The sequence below is a fragment of the Narcine bancroftii genome, chromosome 1 (assembly GCF_036971445.1).
Source record: "Narcine bancroftii isolate sNarBan1 chromosome 1, sNarBan1.hap1, whole genome shotgun sequence".
NCBI classification, from domain to species: Eukaryota; Metazoa; Chordata; class Chondrichthyes; order Torpediniformes; family Narcinidae; genus Narcine; species Narcine bancroftii.
The window spans coordinates 397,948,607-397,970,709 of NC_091469.1; the positions used below are offsets into that span (position 1 = coordinate 397,948,607).

Below are 22,103 nucleotides of genomic sequence, written 5' to 3' on the forward strand. Positions count from 1 at the left end.
GTTATAAAATAAAAGTGAAACCATCATACTTACTGTTACTTTCTTTCCTTGGTAGGATTCAGTTATCTTAATGTTGTTACCCTTCATGTCCTGACTTTTCACTGATAAATGTGGCTTTGTTTCGTGGAGTTGTCCATTACACATATCAAAGGCAATAATATCTCCCCCTTCCTTAGCCACAAATCCACAGTTACAAGAAGCTGGATAATGAGAGCTCCCACAATCCCACTGACGGACATGGACTTCAAAATCTCGAGCAATACTCTTGTACAGCATGAAGGTTCCAGTTTTGTAATTATCGTAGCGCCTGGCGGATAACCAAGACACGTTTTGATGATCAGAAGTATCAACTGCAACAATAGCTACTTCATTTTTGCAAAATAATTTGAGAATGAAAAAATATTGTTGACAAATTATACCAATATTGTTTCTACAGTTTCTAGTCAAGTGTACAATGCAAAAATAAAGTCAACTCAGAATTCATTTCACACAAATAAATTTATAGACGTGGTATGGCATTTAATTCAGAGAACTTAATAACAACTTAAAAATTAGAAAAAAATGTATAAATATTCAAGAAAAAAAATAATGATTTTAATTTAAGATTTCTACATGATCAGTGAACTCAAATACTCTTCCCACAAAGGACAGGATTCCAAAATAGAATTCATAAACAGCAAAGTCCAGCAGACATGACAAATTCTCACATCTCTCCTTATCACATTCAATTAAAACCTTTTGTTGGTCTGGATTCCTCCCACAGCCAGCATTGTCTGAATTCGGAGATTTCCTGCTTTAGGCTCATTCTACTTATTCCTTTGTGGTGCACTGTTAGCCAGAATCAGACACACACAAAGATAAAGACTGTACAACGGGCTTTAATCCACAAAGACTTCCACAGAGCCAGGCTGGCTTTGGCTGCAGCACTCTGAGTGAGGCCTCGGGAGGCCGGAGCAGGCTTATATCCCAGAGGGTGGATTGACACCCGTCCAGGTGGGGCTTGATCCATTCAGACCGACTGATTGACAGCTAGCCAGATGTTGTCCTGTCCCCTTATACTCCTGCAGGTACAGAGGTTGCCCCCTGCAGTAGGCTGGTGGTGTACCACCACATCCTTGAAGAAGGGCTCAGGCCCGAAACATCAGCAATACATCTTTCCCTTTTATAGATGCTGAAAGACCAGCCGAGTTTCTCCAGCATTTTGGTGTGTTTTTACTACAATCACAGTATTGGCAGACTTTTGTGTTTCACCCAGCTACTGTTGATTTGTTTTAATTGTTGAGACAACTACCTTCAAAATCTGAAAACTAACTAACTGAATTTATTTACATCAGTGGTTTTCAACCTTTTTCTTTCCACTCACATACCACTTTAAGTATTCCGTATGCTGTAGGTGCTCTGTGATTGGTAAGGGATTGCTTAAGGTGGTATGTGGGTGGAAAGGTTGAGAATCACTGTTTTGATCGTACCTAATTGACTCATTATGTATACAGTTTCATAACTCCAAAAGAAATGGACCAATGACAATTTTTCTCAAGCAAAATATTTCAGAAACAATTAGGTCTAGAGTTGTGATTCTCAACCTTCCCTTCTGACTCACATATCACCTTAAACAATCCCTTATTAATCACAGAGTACGAATGGGATAGGGATTACTAAAAGTGGTGTGTGAGTGGAAAGAAAAAAGATTAAGAACCACTGATTTACATGATCAATCAGGGCAATTTCAAGATTTGGAATAAATAATTGCAGAGAAGTAAAGAGAAATCAGTCTAATTTAGAGCAGCTTCTGTCCCTACAGAAAACATTAAATGCAACCAAAATATCTTGGCCTAAGTAATGAGCCACCGCAAGGAAACACAATGATAGTTTTGCATTCAAAAATGCATCACTATGTTCGAAGATAGAACTTTGTTCCTGCAGTCTTTCACAATATTAAGCCCTTGGCAAGTCTACTGGCAATATCAAAATGGGAGCAGGGGGAGGAGCAAATTTTTAAAAACGGTCCACAATAGGGCTGGAAGTGCACACGGGAAACTTGCAGATTGGGCATCCTTGCCATGAAATTAGAATTTGTAAATGACCACCCACAGGAATGTTACAAACACTGTAGAGTTTTCCATTTAAAATAAGGATTTATAACAAGTCGATTAATGACACAAGATTAATAGTAATTTGATCATTTTGGGGGAAGGGGAGAGAAATGGACAGACCACTGTGGTGGAGTGGGAATCTATTAAGCCTGTAGGGTCTCCACTAATAATTTCTGATCCTTTTTTTTTTAAAAACAGTGTGGTGAAGCATGTGAGAAGAAGGTGCCACAGTGGTGGCAATGGTGTAAATGTAAATGGATATAAAACTGTACAGTGATGGAAATGTATGGATACAAAACTAAGGGTGGGAAGAGACTGCAAACCCTTTTCCTTTGTAAGTAATTTATTGTGAAAAATGTCTAGTTTTGGTTAAAAAGAAATTAACTTTGAAAAGGACATACAGCTATGTGATGCCTTCAGCAACCCTGCAGGCGGAGCACAGCCACAGCACTAGTCAAGATCGGTCAGCTCAACCCGCGGTCTCAGGTCAACTTCGTCTTTGTCTCAAAGGCCATCATGATCAGAACCACTGACATCACGCCAGTTTTATTCTCTGACCACTGCCTCTTTCACACCTCCTGTTCCCTACAGGAGAGCCAGAGAGCAGACATGAGAACTTGGAAGCTGAGCATGAAGTTGCTGACCTCTGAGAAGGTAGAGGAACTAAAGGAGGAGCAGCATTACTTTTTAGACAATCAAAAATCAGTAAGCATTTTTACAATCCAATAATTAAATATTCATTACATATTTAGTTTCAATTTCAAAGGTTTTTTGGACTAAAAAATTTGCCTTGGCGGACAAATATCTTGAATCTTCCTTATTTGAAAGGATAAATGAATTATCTCTTTTGTACATTTATCCGCTGATGGTGGTTTGATGTATTTTGAACAACTTTCTACCAAATATACTTTACCATACAAGCATTTCTTTTTTAATCTACAGATTAGAAATTTCCTGAATATGGACATATCTAATTATCTAACATTACAACAACCAGATTTACCTGACAATTTATTCCTGTTCAACTCTTTCAGAAGGGTTTAATTGGTGTTATTTATACTCTTATATTAAATTTGAGATTAGTCCGCATGGATAAGATTCGACAAACATGGGAATCAAAACTGCATCTAACATTATCTCCTGAAACACAATCTGATCCCTTAACTGCTCGTTTTGGAATTACAGATGTAGGTTGTTTACCAACTTCTGCATATCGAGTAATAGTTTTTTCTACACTATTAGCTAAAAGAGCCATTTTACTTAAATGGAAAGACTGATTCTCCTACATTATTTCAAAGGATTTCTCGTTATGACTTTCTTAAATCTAGAAAAAATTCAGAAGTTGTACTTTAGTTAGAACTACTAAATTTGAAGAAATATGAAAACCATTTATTGATTACTTTCATGGGATCTAACTGGTGTTATTCTATGAATTAACTCTTCCTTTCTAGACGCAACATAATTCTTGCCATTTTTGTTATCTGCAGGTGTGGACTGGAGCTATGTTTTAAACTATTCGACAGATCCTCAGATAGGCTGCTCAGTTGTTTTATTGTCTTTTTAATAGATTAGTTGTTTTTTTCATATATATACATATTATTTCTTTATCTCTGTTACTTTGTTAGGAGAATTATTTCTAGTATGTTATACTATGTAGACTTGGACAAGCCATTTTAACTATGTTATTTCTATTCTCCAAGGAGGAAAAACCCAACACCCAACCCCAACCAACCAATTTTCCCCTGCAACCGCTGCAACCGTGTCTGCCTGTCCCGCATTGGACTTGTCAGCCACAAACGAGCCTGCAGCTGACGTGGACATTTACCCCCTCCATAAATCTTCATCCGCGAAGCCAAGCCAAAGAAAAGAGAAGAATACTGTGTATATGTATGGGGAGAGATTGGACAGTATGGGGAGAGATTGGACAGTATGGGGAGAGATTGGACAGTATGGGGAGAGATTGGACAGATTGGGTCTTTATTCTTTGGAGCGTAGAAGGTTGAGAGGGGATTTGATAGAAGTATTTAAGATTATGAAAGGGATAGACAGAATGGATGTGGATAGACTATTTCCGTTAAGAGGAGGAAAGATTAAAACAAGAGGACATGAGTTAAGAATTAAGGGGCAGAGGTTTAGAGGTAACATGAGGGGGAACTTCTTTACTCAGAGAGTGGTAGCTGTGTGGAATGATCTTCCGGGAGAAATAGTGGCGGCGGAGTCAATTGTATTATTTAAGAAAAGGTTGGACAGGTATATGGATGAGAAGAAGATGGAGGGTTATGGGCATTGTGCAGGGAGGTGGGACTAGAAAGGGGTGTTTGGTTCGGTGCGGACTAGAAGGGCCTAATGGCCTGTTTCCGTGCTGTAATTGTTATGTTATGTTATTATGAAATGTTAATTAAAAATTTGAATAAGAAAGAAAGAAGGAGTACGTTGGTTGGATAACTGTAAAACCCTTCTTTTATTCCCCAGTGAACTGGTAGGAAGAGATCAAGGAGAACATCAATAGGATCTTTATCCTCAAGGGTGTTCGATAGGCAAAGAGAACTGAGCCAACTCCAGATTTACAGCAACTCCTCCTTCTGCAGTCAAGAGGGGTGTATGTTAGAGAGGAGCTCGGAGAGGTGAACTGGCAAGCTGTGCTATTCACCTCAAATTCCTCTTCTGATCCAGAGTGGAACAGGATGAGACATGCTCACTCTTCTTCCAAAAGTTTCAGAGAAAACACTGTGACACACAAACATTAGGAAAATGACTCAGTCACATCAGATCCTCTGATGTCAAATTGAATGACACTGAGGCTTCAGGCAGAATGGCCTTCCAAAACCTCCCGTCTTCCATCTTAGGCACCATATGAGTGAGCCTGAAATATTACCTTGGGGGGAGCTGATAGATTTCACCCATTCTGTTGGATTAAGTAAAAGACCTGGAAGTATTGACTTAATGGCAGAGATGGACAGAGCTCTGTGGGCCTGGGCCTGCTCCAAGTATACAACACTATGCAGGAAGCATGTCAGACACCACTAAGAAGGACATCATTCACCCTCATCTTCAAACAGAAGGGTAAAAAGGAGGATGTCAAGAATTGTAGACCCAGATCATTGTTAAACGTTGACAAGAAAATCCTGTCCAAAGCCATTGCCAAATGAGTCAAGTCTGCTCTGAGGCAGGTGATCCATCAAGACCAAACCTGCATAGTTCAGGTAGGAAAATCACTGACAGCCTCGTGCTGCTCAGAGATACCATTGGCTCTGTGCAGTACAGGGGGTTGGATATCTGCTTGGTCAGCTTAAACAAGGTGAAGGCTTTTGACTAGATATCACACATACTTGATGAAGGCACTCTTAAAAATAAGGTTAGGGAAGGAATCTGGCATTGGATTAAACTGCTCTGCACGGACATTTGTAGCACATTCCAAATTAGTGTGAGCAAAACAAACAACTTCCCCATCAAATCTAGAGTCAGGGAAGGTTGCTCACACTCCCCAGTTTTATTTGTGTTGCATCAATGAATCCATCATTGATGATGTCACTGTCTTCTGTACAGACAGGCAATCAATTCACTGACTGATCAGCAACTGCGGTCATGTTTGAGGGCACGTCGGGTTGCAAAGTAAATGGGAAGAGTGAAGCAATGCTCTTCAATAACTGGTCTGACTGTCCACCATCCTCTTCACAGTCAGATCTGACGACCTGAAGGTGGGTAAGAGGATCCGGTTAGGAGGGGTCAAGTTGTGGAACAAGAATTGGTTAGAGTGATTCACAATGGTCCACAAGAAATTTGGTATGTTATCAAAGATTCTCAAAAACTTCTACAGTGGAGGCCATTCTGGCTGGTTGCATCACTGCCTGGCATGAAGGTGCCAATGCTCAGGGCAAGAAAAACCTCCAGAGGGTTGTCATCTTGGCTAGTGACATCACAGGCACCAGTCTTTACATTATCAAGGAAATTGACAGGAGGCAGTATCGTAAGAAAGCAGTCCCTTCTGTTACCATCGGGGAAAAGGTACAGGAGCCTGAAGATGAGCACTCAGCGGCACAAGGACAGCTTCTTCCCCACTGCCATCGGATTCCTAAATTAACAATTAACCACAAACACTGCCTTATTAGTATTTTTTTATTGCACTACTTTTTTGTAAATTTTGAAAGTTAGTTTATATTAATGTTTGCACTGTGATACTGCTGCAAAACAACAAATTTCAAAACATGTTCATGACAATAAATTCTGATATTGGGACTTTGGGTGTATCACTCCCTCTCAATAACAGGGAAGAATCTGTTCAACAGGTGAAAGGAGCTCTCATAGCACTGTACGATGTGCAGGTGTGGCCCATCCTCCACACCACTGTCCTGGCAGACACCAGAGCAGTCTTCAAGACAGAAAGGGTCACCATATTCAAGTCGCCAATCAATGGGTGCAAGGATATACCCAACATGGCCCTCATTCTAAAGACCACCTTTGTGTGGGGCTGCATCAGGCTCTACGTGGAACCAAAGTACTATGGCACCACATGTTGCTATGTACCAAGGTTCTACCGGTCCAAGGTGTTCGAAGGGTGGGCCTGGCCCTGTTGTCATGCAATATCCCAGACAGCTGGACTTTGCCACACCACCTATACTTTGTGGAAAACACCTTTGACCACAAGGCCACCAAGCAGTGGTCAGCACAGAATGTCCTGCAGACATTGAGAGGCAAGGATTCTATGGGCATGGTGGGGAAGTTCCCGGAGAAGACCGTGCAGGTCATCTGGCAGAATACCTCATTGCCAGCAATTACAAATTAGTTGCAGGACTTGGCTTGGCATATGGTGAGTGGATCCTTCTCAGTCAGATCCTTTCTGTACAACTGGAACATTTCCACAACACACTTGTCCCCAACAAGTCTGCAGTAGAGTGGAGATAATCATCACGACTTTGAAGAAGGCAAACTCACTAAGAGCAAGTGCTGAAAAGACAATGAACTCAGTGAAAGATCCACTTTGGTCTTCCCAAAAATTGCTGGCATTTCAGCACAGAGATGTTGGTGCTGACTGGAACATTCCAGGCTGCAGAATTATGTGCTTAGGGTCACACTGAGGTTTGGCTAATTATATTTGGTTTGGTAATGCTGCTAAATAGAAAATTAATGTAACAATGAACAGTAATAAAAAGTATGGATATGACATTAAGAGTGTGGAAAATTTGAATGGTTTTATTTTTGTGAATAATTTATCGTGAATAAGGTATATTTTGGGAAAAAAATGTAACAATATTCACTTTTCAACTGCCATGACTGTGATTATTAACCAAAAAAAAAATCACTTTTTGCTCGTGGGATGAAGCTGTCTTCAACTCTTTCAAATGAACTCCAGGAAATGGATTTGTCATCTGTCTCATCTCCAACAAAATTAGAAGGGGGAAAGCTGGATGCATAGTAGACGTCAACTTCCTTGACCATATTTAAACCTGAAAAACAATCACCTATTTTGTCTAATGTTATCCTCCACACAAAATCATTCTTCATGCTACAACTTATTAATGATCAGCACCTACCTATGTGTCTCAAATGAGATCGAGCACATGCTATCAGTTATTAGATAAAACAAACTGAAGAAAGAACATCAAATTAATAATAAATGTGAAGTTACCTGCCATCGAATGTGATCAGGTGTGGATCAGTAAATGAATAACAATACGCAGTGGAGACATCTTTGACCATTACCTAAATTTTAAGAGAAGAGTATAATTTAAAAATAATTACATTTTTTTTTAAAAGATCTCTAATTCATAATTTGCAATCCCAAATTGCAATTAAATCATAAAAAGAGCAGCAAGGCTCAAAAGGTAAGAATATAATACTTTGCGAAGAATTCTCCAATTCAAGCTCTGTGAGATAGCTCACCAAAGCTTTATATTAACACATTGTTCGATAACCAAGACCTGGATTATCTGCCAGGTTTCATTTTTACGACCATTGCAGACTCCTTGACACATAGCCTCTTTATCAAAGTCAGAATGCTTGATGTACTTTTGTGTCTTTTGTCATGCCTTCTTTGCAACAGCAATATATTTCTTCCTCACACAGCTTTTGGTCACAATGTTAGTTGAGTTAGAAGGGAGAAAGGCATCTATTCTTGGGCATCACTATGTCATTGGAGCTTTCCTGGACCCAACACATTAATGGCATCTCGAAGAAAGAACGTCAGATCCCTATAGTTCCTCAGGAGTTTGTGGAGGTTTGGTATGACATTGGAAACCCCAGCAAGGAGTGTGATGGAAAGTGTGCTGACCAGCTGCATCATGGTCTGGTATGGGGGCACCAATATACCAGAGTGTAACAAAAGGTAGAGGACACAGCCCAAGACGTTACAGGCAAAACCCTCCCAACCATCGAGTAAATCTACAGGGAACATTGCCGCTGGAGCAGCAGCAATCATCAAGGATCCATACCACCCAGCACACGCTCTGTTCTCATTGGTACCATCAGGAAAGAAGTATAGGTGCCACAAGACTCACTCTATCAGGTTCAGAAACAGCTGCTGCCCCTCCACCATCAGACTCCTTAACAATCAACTCAATCAGGGACTCATTTAATTGCTCTTTTTCACTTTATTTTTTTTCCCCTCTGTATTGCACAGTTTGTTTACATTTCTTTGATTGGTTAGGTACATGTGTATGTGGTGTCCAGTCTTTTTTTGCACTATCAATAAGTGGTAATTTTGCTGCCCCACAGGAAAAAGAATCTCAGGGCTGTATGTGATGTTATGCATGTACTTTGACAATAAATTTGAAATATAAATCTACTTAATGCAATATCCTGTTTTAAATATCTGTTTCGTTTCTGCAACAAAACTAACTTTTATGGGCAAGCAATGAATTGCTGGAAGAATACAGTAGGACAGACAGGATCCATGGGTGGAAATGGTCAGTCGATTTTCAGATTTATCAAGACTAAGAGAGAACAGGTGAAATTACATTTATAAAAGGGGAAATAAAATTGGGGAAGAGACCCAGATATGATAACCTATAGGACAGGTGCAAGAGTTGGAGAGACAGAAAGAGGGAGAAACCTTTTGGAAGAGCAGTGAGAAAGAAAAGTTAGAAAGAGAAAAAAAACACTGCAGCTAGAGGCAAATGTTCGGGAACGGTGGAATCAGATGGGGTTGGGCGGGGTTACCTAAAATCAGCAAAATTAATGGTCATGCCATTAGGTTCAAGGCTATCCAGTCGGAATATGATGCGAGGTTCAAGCTTACATTTTGGCCTCATCCAAACAATGTTTGAGGCGAAGGACAGACTTGTCACTGCGGGAATAGTTGTGAGAGTTGCAATGGTTAGCTATGACCCCGCTTTCTGACACCATTTTCCAGCATCTGTTTTTCTCTATACTTCCAACCTATTCAGTGATGAAATCTGACAGTGGACCCTGAACACGCCAGTTGCACATATTTAAGATCAAACCCAGGGGGTAAAACTTAGTTTTACCATGCACTCTTCCTCCACTGTAGATCCTCTGACCTAACTTGGCTTGCAGGTTCCTTTACACCACAGGGTTCTGCTTTGTAGACTTTCTACAAAGTGAACAAAGCCAGAAGCAGTGACCAAGCCTCAGAAACCAAGGCTCTGAATCCAGACTGCTGTGACAGCACTCAATAATTGACACCTGCAAAATTACATTTTTTTTTTAAAGTGCAAATAATTGTTAAACTACTTCATATTTATATCTAAATTAAAATTAAACAAAATGAAATTTTAATCTAAAAAGTCACCTGGACTTGCCTTTTTTTGGGGGGGACGGGGGTGATAAGATCAGTAAATACATTGAAATTAAAAGGTTCACCCTTGAACAAAGCCAAGGGACCTGATGCATTGTACACCTTCTTACCAAACTTACTAAGATCCAGAACAATCAATGAATAGGTAGAATGGGTGGACAAGTCAAGGACCATATAAGCCAACATTATGCAGAAAGAGAACTCAAGGATATATTGAACATGGGAGGGGACGCACTGGAGCTCAATCTGACCTTCTTTTCAGGTCAAAGTTGATTGTCTAATTCTAAGCCAAAAACAAACCAAAATTCAGCGCCTCTGACGACCATCATTGAAAGGTAAGATTATGCAGGCTCTTTTTTTTCCCATTTTTCACATTTATTTATGTTTTCATTAATAGTCTTATTTCAAAGTAAATTAATTTTTAATAATTTTAAATTAATTCTATTGTTATCTCAGATTATGGGTGTACAGCGTCAGGAAGCTCAGTAGTTTCATATGGCAAACTCTCCCTTGGAGAGATGACAAATTTTTCATATAGCGAGTCAATGGAGGTGAGGATCAAAATGGAATAATCGTTTTCTCAATAAGATGATCCATAGACATCAATAGGTATGACAGTGCACAGTGAAAATGTATGCACTCTAATTTTTATATTTTAAAATTCTCAATACACTAAATACTACGAAAGATTAAAATAACAGTTTATAAATACTTTTGATTGTAGCAAGACCTTGAACATTAAAAAAAAACTATATGTTGGTAAATGTACACATGATGTCCATTTGTCTGCATTCTGTCTTAGAGATTTCTACAAAAATTAATGGACATGGCTGAAGTGGAAGATATGTTTCCATATTACTGGTAAGCAGTTTGGATTGGTTTTAAACAGACTTCAGTAAACACGTGGATGGTAAATCTAGCAGATTTCTATGTTTCTCAAACTTTACTTGTGTAATTCATTTTATTCTTGACTAAGATTTGATGATACTGGGGATGTTTGCTGCCGATCAAAACAAATTACAAATCTCATCATACCAACAACAAATCCTCTATTTACGACTTAGTGTTTGCAATTGTTTTTAAATGAGATGGGATGATATATACCAGATCTAAGATTTAAAATGCAAGTTACAAGCAGTCTTCGAAGATATTTACATTCTTTGAGTGTCTCCATAGAAACATATTCTTAGCCAAGGTCTCTCTCTCTCTCTCTCTCTCTCTCTCTCTCTCTCTCTCTGCATGTTTAAGATAACGGTCAGTTTTGTATTTACTTTTTTCTGCAAAGATGGAAAGACGAGATGGTCCAAAAACTTTTATTGACTGTTTTAAGTATCCTTTTAAGCATCATTTAATTGTTTTATCATAGTTTTAGTATTGTATAACTGTTATAATGTAGTTATTGATATAAAGTTTAAAATTTCAACTCAACTTTAGTACAGATTATTTGTTTGAATGAGTCATAAACGACGACATTCAAGTCTCTCCAGGCTATTCTAGAGGAAGATAATTGCAATATTTAGTCAATAAAAGAGGAACTATTGACTTGTTAGTCAATAAAAGATGGAATTTATGACAATAGAAAGTTGGAAATTGGATTCGGAATTCGGACTGGATGGATTAGGCTCTGTTTAGAGCATATAGAATAAAGAGGCATAAATGTCAATAGCACAAAGACCATTGAAAAAGCGGTAAGTCTTACTAAAGCATTCCTTCTATGTGTTTATTGCAAGTAAGAACACAGTTTGGAAAAGCTGCTACTTGTTCTTTGAGGACTGTTATGGTTTTGAAGTAATTGTTGTGCATGTTTGATGTCTGAGTGCGATGATTGACTTGATGGATAAGATGGCAACTGCTGCTGAAGCTCCGGCACCCAATTAGTTACACGTTGAGAAGATGAAGAAAAGGGAACTTAGAGAAGAATTGCAAAGGCAGCAATTAGAGACAAGTGGAAACAAAGCAACTTTTCAAGCAGACGGAGTGAGGATATAGAAGATTATAGTAGCTGGGGATAAAGATCCCACAGAATTACTGTAAAAGAAAAAACATGATTGACAGAAAGGATATCAACTCGGAAGATGCGGAATCTATATGGGTAGAAATGAGGAATAGCAAGGGGCGGAAAATGTTAGTGGGGGTGGTCTATAGGCCTCCAAATAGTAGTGTAGAGGTGAGGGAAGGAATTAAAAGAGAAATTAGAAAAGCGTGCAATAAGGGAACAGCTGTCATCATGGGAGACTTTAATATACATATAGATTGGACTAGCCAAATTAGTAAAAATACTGAGGAGGAGGAATTCCTTGAATGTTTAAGGGACGGTTATATGTCGAGGAACCAACTCGGGAGCAAGCCATTTTAGATTGGGTATTATGCAATGATAAGGGGCTAATCAACAATCTTGTTGTACGAGGCCCTTTGGGTAGGAGCGATCACAATATGATCGAATTCTCACTAGACATGGAGAGTGATGATATTAAAACCGAGACTAAGGTCCTGAAATTAAATAAAGGGAATTATGATGGTATGAGACGGGAGTTGAGTAACATTGATTGGCTGGGGTTTATGGGGGAGTTGACTGTGGATAGACAATGGAAGGCATTCACAGATCTAATGGAGAAATTGAAAAAAATCGTTTATACCGCTTTGGCATAAAAATAAACCAAAAAAAGGTGACTCAACCATGAATAACAAGGGAAATTAGAGACAGCATTAGGTCCAAAGAGAGAGCATATCAATTGGCCAAAAAAAGTACCACAACCAAAGACTGGAAGCAGTTCAAGATGCACCAAAGGAGGACAAAGGGATTAATCAAGAGAGCAAAAAAAAATTGCGAAAGTAAGCTTGCGGCAAATATAAAAACCAACTCCAAAAGCTTTTATAAATATATCAAGAGGAAAAGATTGGTGAAATCTAGAGTAGGTCCTTTGCAGTCGGAACCAGGGGAATATACAATCTTCTTTGGCTTGGCTTTGTGGACGAAGATTTAAGGAGGGGGTAAATGTCCACATCAGCTGCAGGCTCGTTGGTGGCTGACAAGTCCGATGCGGGACAGGCAGACATGGTTGCAGCGGTTGCAGGGAAAAATTGGTTGGTTGGGGTTGGGTGTTGGGTTTTTCCTCCTTTGCCTTTTGTCAGTGAGGTGGGCTCTGCGGTCTTCTTCAAAGGAGGTTGCTGCCCGCCAAACTGTGAGGCGCCAAGATGCACGGTTTGAGGCGAGAAAAGCCCACTAGCGGTGGTCAATGTGGCAGGCACCAAGAGATTTCTTTAGGCAGTCCTTCTACCTTTTCTTTGGTGCACCTCTGTCACGGTGGCCAGTTGAGAGCTCGCCATATAACACGATCTTGGGAAGGCGATGGTCCTCCATTCTGGAGATGTGACCCACCCAGCGCAGCTGGATCTTCAGCAGCGTGGACTCGATGCTGTCGACCTCTGCCATCTCGAGTACTTCGACGTTAGGGATGAAAACGCTCCAATGAATGTTGAGGATGGAGTGGATACAACGCTGGTGGAAGCGTTCTAGGAGCCATAGGTGATGCCGATAGAGGACCCATGATTCGGAGCCGAACAGGAGTGTGGGTATGACAACGGCTCTGTATACGCTTATCTTTGTAGGTTTTTCAGTTGGTTGTTTTTCCAGACTCTTTTGTGTAGTCTTCCGAAGGCGCTATTTACCTTGGCGAGTCTGTTGTCTATCTCGTTGTCGATCCTTGCATCTGATGAAATGGTGCAGCCGAGATAGGTAAACTGGTTGACCGTTTTGAGTTTTGTGTGCCCGATGGAGATGTGGGGCGGCTGGTAGTCATGGTGGGGAGCTGGCTGATGGAGGACCTCAGTTTTCTTCAGGGTAACTTCCAGGCCAAACATTTTGGCAGTTTCCGCAAAACAGGACGTCAAGCACTGAAGAGCTGGCTCTGAATGGGCAACTAAAGCGGCATCGTCTGCAAAGAGTAGTTCACGGACAAGTTTCTCTTGTGTCTTGATGTGAGCTTGCAGGCGCCTCAGATTGAAGAGACTGCCATCCGTGCGGTACCGGATGTAAACAGCGTCTTCATTGTTGAGGTCTTTCATGGCTTGGTTCAGCATCATGCTGAAGAAGATTGAAAAGAGGGTTGGTGCCAGAACACAGCCTTGCTTCACGCCATTGTTAATGGAGAAGGGTTCAGAGAGCTCATTGCTGTATCTGACCCGACCTTGTTGGTTTTCGTGCAGTTGGATAATCATGTTGAGGAACTTTGGGGGGCATCCAATACGCTCTAGTATTTACCAAAGCCCTTTCCTGCTCACGGTGTCAAAGGCTTTGGTGAGGTCAACAAAGGTGATGTAGAGACCTTTGTTTTGTTCTCTGTACTTTTCTTGGAGCTGTCTGAGGGCAAAGACCATGTCAGTAGTTCCTCTGTTTGCACGAAAGCCGCACTGTGATTCTGGGAGAATATTCTCGGCGACACTAGGTATTATTCTATTTAGGAGAATCCTAGCGAAGATTTTGCCTGCAATGGAGAGCAGCGTGATTCCCCTGTAGTTTGAGCAACTGCTTTCTCGCCTTTGTTTTTGTACAGGGTGATGATGGTGGCATCACGAAGGTCCTGAGGCAGTTTTCCTTGGTCCCAACAAAGCCTGAAAAACTCATGCAGTTTGACATGCAGAGTTTTGCCACCAGCCTTCCAGACCTCTGGGGGGATTCCATCCATACCTGCTGCTTTGCCACTTTTCAGTTGTTCGATTGGCTTATATGTCTCATCCTGGGTGAGGACCTCATCCAGCTCTAGCCTTAGGGGCTGTTGAGGGAGCTGGAGCAGTGCGGAATCTTGGACTGAGCGGTTGGCACTGAAAAGAGATTGGAAGTGTTCTGACCATCGGTTGAGGATGGAGATCTTGTCGCTGAGGAGGACTTTGCCGTCTGAGCTGCGCAGCTGGCTTTGGACTTGGGGTGAGGGGCCGTACACAGCCTTTAGAGCCTCGTATAAACCCCTGAAGTCGCCAATGTCCGCGCTGAGCTGGGTTCGTTTGGCGAGGCTAGTCCACCACTCATTTTGGATCTCCAGGAGTTTGCGCTGAAGATGGCTGCATGCGCGACGGAAGGCTTGTTTCTTCTCTGGACAGGACGGCTTTGTAAGGTGAGACTGGTGGGCAGCTCGCTTCTTTGCCAGCAGCTCCTGGATTTCCTGGCTGTTTTCGTCGAACCAGTCCTTGTTTTTCCTGGAGGAGAAGCCCAGTACCTCTTCAGTGGATTGCAGTATGGTAGTCTTCAACTGATCCCAGAGGGTTTCAGGGGACGGGTCCGTGAGGCGGATTGCTTTGCTTTGAGGTTTGCCTGGAAGTTTCCTCTCACTTCGTCTGACTGCAGTTTTCCAACATTGAACCTCTTTCTGGGGGCTTTACTGTTCCTGGACTTTGTCTTTAAGTGAAGGTTAAGCTTGCAGCGAACCAGCCGGTGGTCAGTGTGGCATTCCGCGCTGGGCATGGCCCTGGTGTGGAGCACATCTCATTTGTCACTTTCTCGCACCAGGATGTAGTCCAGGAGGTGCCAGTGTTTGGGTCGGGGATGCATCCAGGTAGTCTTAAGGCTGTCCCTCTGCTGAAAAAGGGTGTTTGTAATGACAAGCCGCTGTTCTGCGCAGAGCTCCAACAGGAGGCGCCCATTGTCGTTGCACTTGCCGACGCCATGCTTGCCCAGGATTCCTGGCCAGGTTTCTGAGTCTTTGCCGACGCGAGCGTTGAAGTCGCCAAGGATGACAACCTTGTCGGCTGTAGGGGTGCGTTGGATGAGGTTGCGCAGGTCAGTGTAGAACTTGTCCTTTTCTGCTGGTTCCGCCTGGAGGGTTGGAGCATAGACACTGATGAGGGTGATGCAACGCTTGTTTTGAAGGGGGAGTCGCATGGACATGATTCGGTCCGAGTGGCCTGTCGGGAGGTTTTCGAGTTTGGAGGCAATGGAGTTCTTGACCATGAAGCCTACACCAGATAGGCGTCATTCATCCGAAGGCTTGCCAGACCAGTAGAGTGTGTAGCCCGCGCCGCTTTCTTGGAGGCTGCCTACATCTGCCAGGCGGACTTCACTGAGAGTGGTTATGTCGATGTCAAGTCTGAGGAGTTCATGTGCAATGAGGGCAGACCGATGTTCAGGTCGGTGGCTGTCAGCCTTGTCTAGCATGGTTCTGATGTTCCAGCATGCTAGCTTGAGTTTGTGAGCATCTTTTGAGGGGGAGGACGTGGAGGGGGAGGACGTGGAGGGGGAGGACGTGGACCTGTCCTCGGGCCTGCGCAAAGGAGCTTTTAGGTGGAGTGCAGTGCGCGCAGTACTGGCCCCACCCTTTACACCCATGGTCCGTGTGCCGTGGCCAAGCAAGCTGGGACGTGGCAGCGAGGTCCTTGGGTCGTAGGTTTTATATCAGAGTGACCTTCTCCTGTGCAGGTTTCTTACCCGGGCTGGAGGGGTCTGCCTCCCCTCTTAGGTCGGTCCATACTGCCCGGACCGGGGCCGAGGCCGCCGCTGCTCTCCCTGTGCCCGGACTGGGGCCGCCGCCTCCAACTCTCTGCCGGGATCAGGGCCTCCGCCTGCCTCACTCGACCGAGGCCGGGGCTGCCGCCTCCCCCTAGCTCCTGCCCGGATTGGGCCGCCGCCGCCTACCCTCAGCCCGGACCGGAGCCGGGGCCGCCGCTGCTCTCCCTGTGCCCGGACTAGGGCCGCCGCCTCCCACTCTCTGCCCGGATCGGGGCCTCCGCCTGCCTCACACGACCGATGCCGGGGCCGCCGCCTCCCCCTTGCTCCTGCCCGGATTGGGGCCGCCGCCGCCTACCCTCAGCCCGGTCCGGGGCCGGGGCCGCCGCTGCTCTCCCTGTGCCCGGAATGAGGCCGCCGCCTCCCACTCTCTGCCCGGATCGGGGCCTCTGCCTGCCTCACTCGACCGAGGCCGCCGCCTCCCCCTTTCTCCTGCACGGATTGGGGCCGCCGCCGCCTACCCTCAGCCCGGACCGGGGCCGCCGCTGCTCTCCCTGTGCCCGGACTGGGGCCGCCGCCTCCCACTCTCTGTCCGGATCGGGGCCTCCGCCTGCCTCACTCGACCGAGGCCACCGCCTTCCCCTTGCTCCTGCCCGGATTGGGGCCGCCGCCGTCTACCCTCAGCCCAGACCGGGGCCGGGGAATAAGGAAATGGCAGACCAATTAAATTCTTACTTTAGTTCTGTTTTTACAAGAGAGGATACAAATAACCTCCCAAGGATGTTGGGAAACATAGAGACTAATGCAAGGGAGGAACTGAAAGAAATCAGTATCTCTCAGGACATGGTCTTGGGAAAATTGATGGGATTGAAGGCAGATAAATCCCAAGGGCCTGATAATCTACATCCTAGGGTATTTAAGGAAGTGGCCATTCAGATAGCAGATGCTTTAAGAATTATTTTCCTGAACTCGATAGACTCAGGATCAGTACCCATGGATTGGAGGGTAGTTAATGTTACCCCACTATTTAAAAAGGGGGGTAGAGAAAAAGTGGGGAATTATAGGCTGGTGAGCTTTATATCAGTAGTGGGCAAAATGATGGAATCCATTATTAAGGATGTAATAGCGGAGCATATGACTAGCAGAGAAGGGATCGGACAGAATCAACATAGATTTACAAAAGGTAAATCGTGCTTGACAAATCTATTGGAATTCTTTGAGATGGTGACAGGTAAAAAAGATGGGGGAGAGCTAGTGGATGTGGTGTACCTGGACTTACAAAAGGCCTTCGATAAGGTCCCGCATAAACGACTGGCTTCCAAAATCAAGGCTCATGGGATTGGGGGCAAAGTATTGATGTGGATTGAGAACTGGCTGGCAGGTAGAAGACAGAGAGTTGGGATAAATGGCTCGTTTTTTGAGTGGCAGGCGGTGACCAGTGGGGTGCCACAGGCATCTGTACTGGGACCCCAGCTGTTCACAATTTACATTAATGATCTGGATCAGGGGATTGGATGTAATATCTCCAAATTTGCAGACGACACTAAGCTAGGAGGGGTTGTGTGCACGGAAGAGGGGGTCAGGAAGCTCCAGTGTGATTTGGATAAATTGAGGGACTGGGCAGATCCATGGCAAATGCACTACAATGTGGATAAATGTGAGGTTATCCACTTTGGTAATACAAACCAGAGGGCAGATTACTATTTGAATGGCAATAGATTAAGAGATGGGGAAGGGCAGAGAGACCTAGGGGTACTTGTACACCAGTCTCTGAAGGCAAGCATGAGGGTAGAGCATGCGGTTAAAAAGGCAAATGGTATGTTGGCCTTCATATCAAGAGGGTTTGAGTATAGGAACAAGGATACCTTACTGCAGCTGTACAGGGCCTTGGTGAGACCATACCTGGAGTATTGTGTGCAGTTTTGGTCACCTTATCTAAGGAAGGATGTTCTTGCAATGGAGGGAATGCAGAGACGATTCACCAGGCTGATACCTGGAATGGCAGGAATGACTTATGATGAAAGATTGTGCAAATTGGGATTGTACTCCCTGGAGTTTAGAAGATTGAGAGAGGATCTCATAGAGACCTATAAAATTCTGGCAGGATTGGACAGAATGGATGCAGATGGGATGCTTCCAATGATGGGAAAATCCAGAACCCGGGGCCATGGTTTGAGAATAATAGGCAAACCATTTAGGACCGAGATGAGGAGGAATTTCTTTATCCAGAGGGTGGTGAATCTGTGGAATTCATTGCCACAGAGGGCAGTAGAGGCAGGTTCATTAAATATATTTAAGAGGGAATTAGATCTCTTTCTTCAGTAGAAGGGTATTAAAGGTTACGGAGAGAAGGCGGGGACGGGGTACTGAACTTTAAGATCAGCTATGATCTCGTTGAATGGCGGAGCAGGCTCGAAGGGTCGAATGACCTACTCCTGCTCCTATCTTCTAAACCAAGATCATCCAAAAAGAAAGGGCTGAAACTGTGCCACAAGATGGTAGTGAGGAGGATAGGGAATCCAAAATGGAGACAGAGTCAGATATCAAGTTGATATCTAATTTACAGGATGAAATAAGACCCAAGGATAGTGTGTCAAATGCTGAAAGTAGGAGTTCTAGATCAAGCTCCAGAGCTTCAACTACTGAATCTACATGTCTAAAGATTCAAGCAAACATGGCAGCTCTTGAAATGGAAAAAAACCACAATGCTTCAAATTAAATTGGACTTAGAAGAGTAAGAGAAGCAAATAAGAATAACACGGATTCATCTATGAAGAGGAGAGGAACAAAGGTCGCGAGTTTGTTCCTTATTTCTGTGAGGGGCGCTGGACAAACAGGTGACACTCTGTCTTCCATACAGTGGACAAAGTTAAAGTATTTCATGTATGTGACAATAACGGCACTTTTACCTTTGCCAGTGCTATAACCACAATGCATGCTTGGCCCTGAACTAGACAGGGCTGAGCCAGTGCCGCGGTTACGAGACATGCAAGATCCCAAATTAATCAGGTTAAGACACGGTGGTGTTAGATGTCAAACCCCAATAATGACAGCATTGGACAGAGATGTGAGCTGAATTCCATCATGCAAAACTGAATACCACCTGCTCCTGGCAGATATTAGAAATCTGGGTAAACAAAGTAACATACACCCAGGCATGATAAGATGAAATGGCTGCATCGTTAAGGCAGTCATATTATCTCTCTTTTCTACCTAAGAGAAATATTCCAGTTTTTGATGGTGACCGACTTGAATTCCAAGCGTTTAAATGAAAAGCCTAGAACACCATATTGAAATTAAGTGTCTAAACTCAGATGATTATTTATATTATTTGGAACAGTTCATGAGTGGACCACCACCAGATCTTGTGAAGAGTTGCCAATATATGGCGCCAAATGAAGGATTCAAACAGGCCAAGTCATTACTAAAGAACTATTTTGGCAACAAGTATAACATTTCTACAGCTTACGTACAGAAGGCTCTTTCATGGCCATCCATAAGACCAGATGACACAAAGGGTTGACAAGCTTAAGCCCTCTTTATAAGAGGATATTGCAATATCATGTCAGAGATTGGCCATCTTTGAGAGCTTGACATACTTAATAATATGCTAACCATTGTAAATAAATTATGCCACTAGATGAAATAACTATGGAGAAGTAAAGTTGTTGAAAATGAGAAAAATGCGATAAAACAGCTACTTTTCAGGATTTGGTGGTATTCATTGAAGGACAAGTGGACCCTGTCACAGATCCAGTATAAGGAATTACTCAAGAAGTTGAGAAGTCTAAGTCACAGCCTCAACCGAAGATAAAGTGCTTTTGCCACCAGTGGCTTATAGATAAGGAAACTAAAGGTTTGCCTGCTGTGAAGAAATGTTGGTTCTGTAAAAATAATCAGGCTTTGGGAAAGTATGCACAGTTGGAAAAGAAGATGCAGAGTGAGAAAATCATTTTTTCTGAAGGGAAATGGAGCATGCTTTGGCCGTCTGTGCAAAGGACACATCAGCAAGAACGATGAAAAGCATCTCAGCTGTGGCATATGCAGTCAAAACCATCCCAAAATGCTGCACATCCTCCACACAAAAAAAAATATGGAAAAAGCACAAACTACAAGGAAAGAAGCAGGTGAAAACAGTGCTGAAGCCTCAGTATTGACAAGTGGTCTTAATGGGGCCAGTGCAAATAACAGTAAACTCTCAATAGTACTCTCAACTGTACAAGTTCAGGCCAAGAACAGGAATGCAACGACATGTACACATGCATTTCTTGTCCCAGGTAGCACTGCATCATTTTGCACTGTGAAAATTATGAATAAGCTTCATCGTTTTTTTAAAATATTTTATTTAATCAACATATACAAGATCATAAGGAAGAATGATAAATAACCATAATACTATGGCGATGCACATCGAGACGCAGGTGCACCGGTTCCACACTGTTCTGGCCGCAGCAGCGGAGCAGCCACGTTAATATGGTACCGCCGAGCTCATCTTCTTCCGTGCTCAAATATGCTGTGAACACGCACTCGGCTGTGTCATGACATCACCGCCCGCGCGTGGGCTGGACTTACGGTCCACCTTATAAGGAACAGCGAAGGCTTATAAAAAATATATCACTGGAAGTGCAAGCAACATACAGTGTGTAGTCTCCTTATTTCACTTCCCTTAGTGGCTATCGCTACAACTGATGACCCCGAGAGGACAACCTGATACATGCCCCTCCGGAGGAAAGTTAATACCCAATCCTCAAGAAACTCCTCCTGAGCACTTTTGGCCTGTCCATGTTGCCAGCCTCATGCGCCTAGACAGCTAAGGTGACAAAGCACCTTCCACCCTAATGGACAAAATGCTCACATTCGCAGAGGGCCACAAGCCATGTCTCATGTCTGAGCAGGCTTTAGTGAAGCAGATGCCAGACAACATACAACTGCTGTTGGCGGACGAAGATTTCTCAGACCCACGCAAGATCACGGCCAAAGCAGACATTTTGTGGTGCACAAAACGGGAAATCGAGTCCGCCATGAACCACTTGACTTGTCCCCACTCGGGTCAGCAGACCAGACCCCATCCAAGCCGAGTAAAACCATGCCCCAGAAAACCAGCAGAGGCACTGAACACAAACTGGTGTTTTTATCACCAACATTGGGAAACACAAGCACAAAGATGCAGGCAGCCCTGCTCATTTTTTGAAAATGCCCAGGCCAGCTGCCACTAATGGCTACGGCGACTGGCCACACCTAGTGCACATCACCAACAAGGCTAGCAGCCAGCAGTTCCTGTTTGACACGGGCACTGAACTCAGTGTCAACCCGCCAACCGCCATTGGAGACACAAACGCGCCCATGAGGTCCCACTTTCCGGGTGGCAAACAACACTGCCATCAAGAACTTTGGCACGCGAAACGTCCAAATACAACTTGGTAGAGTTGAGTTCCAGTGGAATTTCATACTAGCCTCTGTGGACACATCACTCCTCGTTGCAGACTTTGTAAGAGTGCACAGCCTGCTGGTGGATGTGAAGGCTAAATTCCAGGTCCATGCCCAGACATTTCCAAACTGTCCAACTTAAAGCAACCAATGATCGCAAAGCAAGCAAGGCCAAGATGAGCACCCCAAAACATGAGTAGTGGAATCCTGGATGAATTCCCATCCATCCTCAGGCCGCAGTTTACTTCCGCCACACCACAGCATGGGATGCAACTCTACATCCAACCCAAGGACCTCCCACTCCATGCCAAAGCCCAGATAAACTACAATTGGCCAAAGAAGAATTATAGTGTGAAAAATAAAAAAATTAAAAAGAAAAAGAATTTTCTCAGTT

General features: G+C 43.5%; 1 protein-coding gene across 1 annotated transcript in view; it reads right to left on the reverse strand.

The window, feature by feature from the left end:
• Positions 1–22,103, reverse strand: part of vwde (von Willebrand factor D and EGF domains) — a 223,544-nt gene that overhangs the window by 159,969 nt on the left and 41,472 nt on the right. Inside the window, 2 exon segments of the mRNA XM_069929982.1 lie at positions 34–307; positions 7,720–7,793. Coding sequence (XP_069786083.1) covers positions 34–307; positions 7,720–7,793 — 348 coding nt within the window.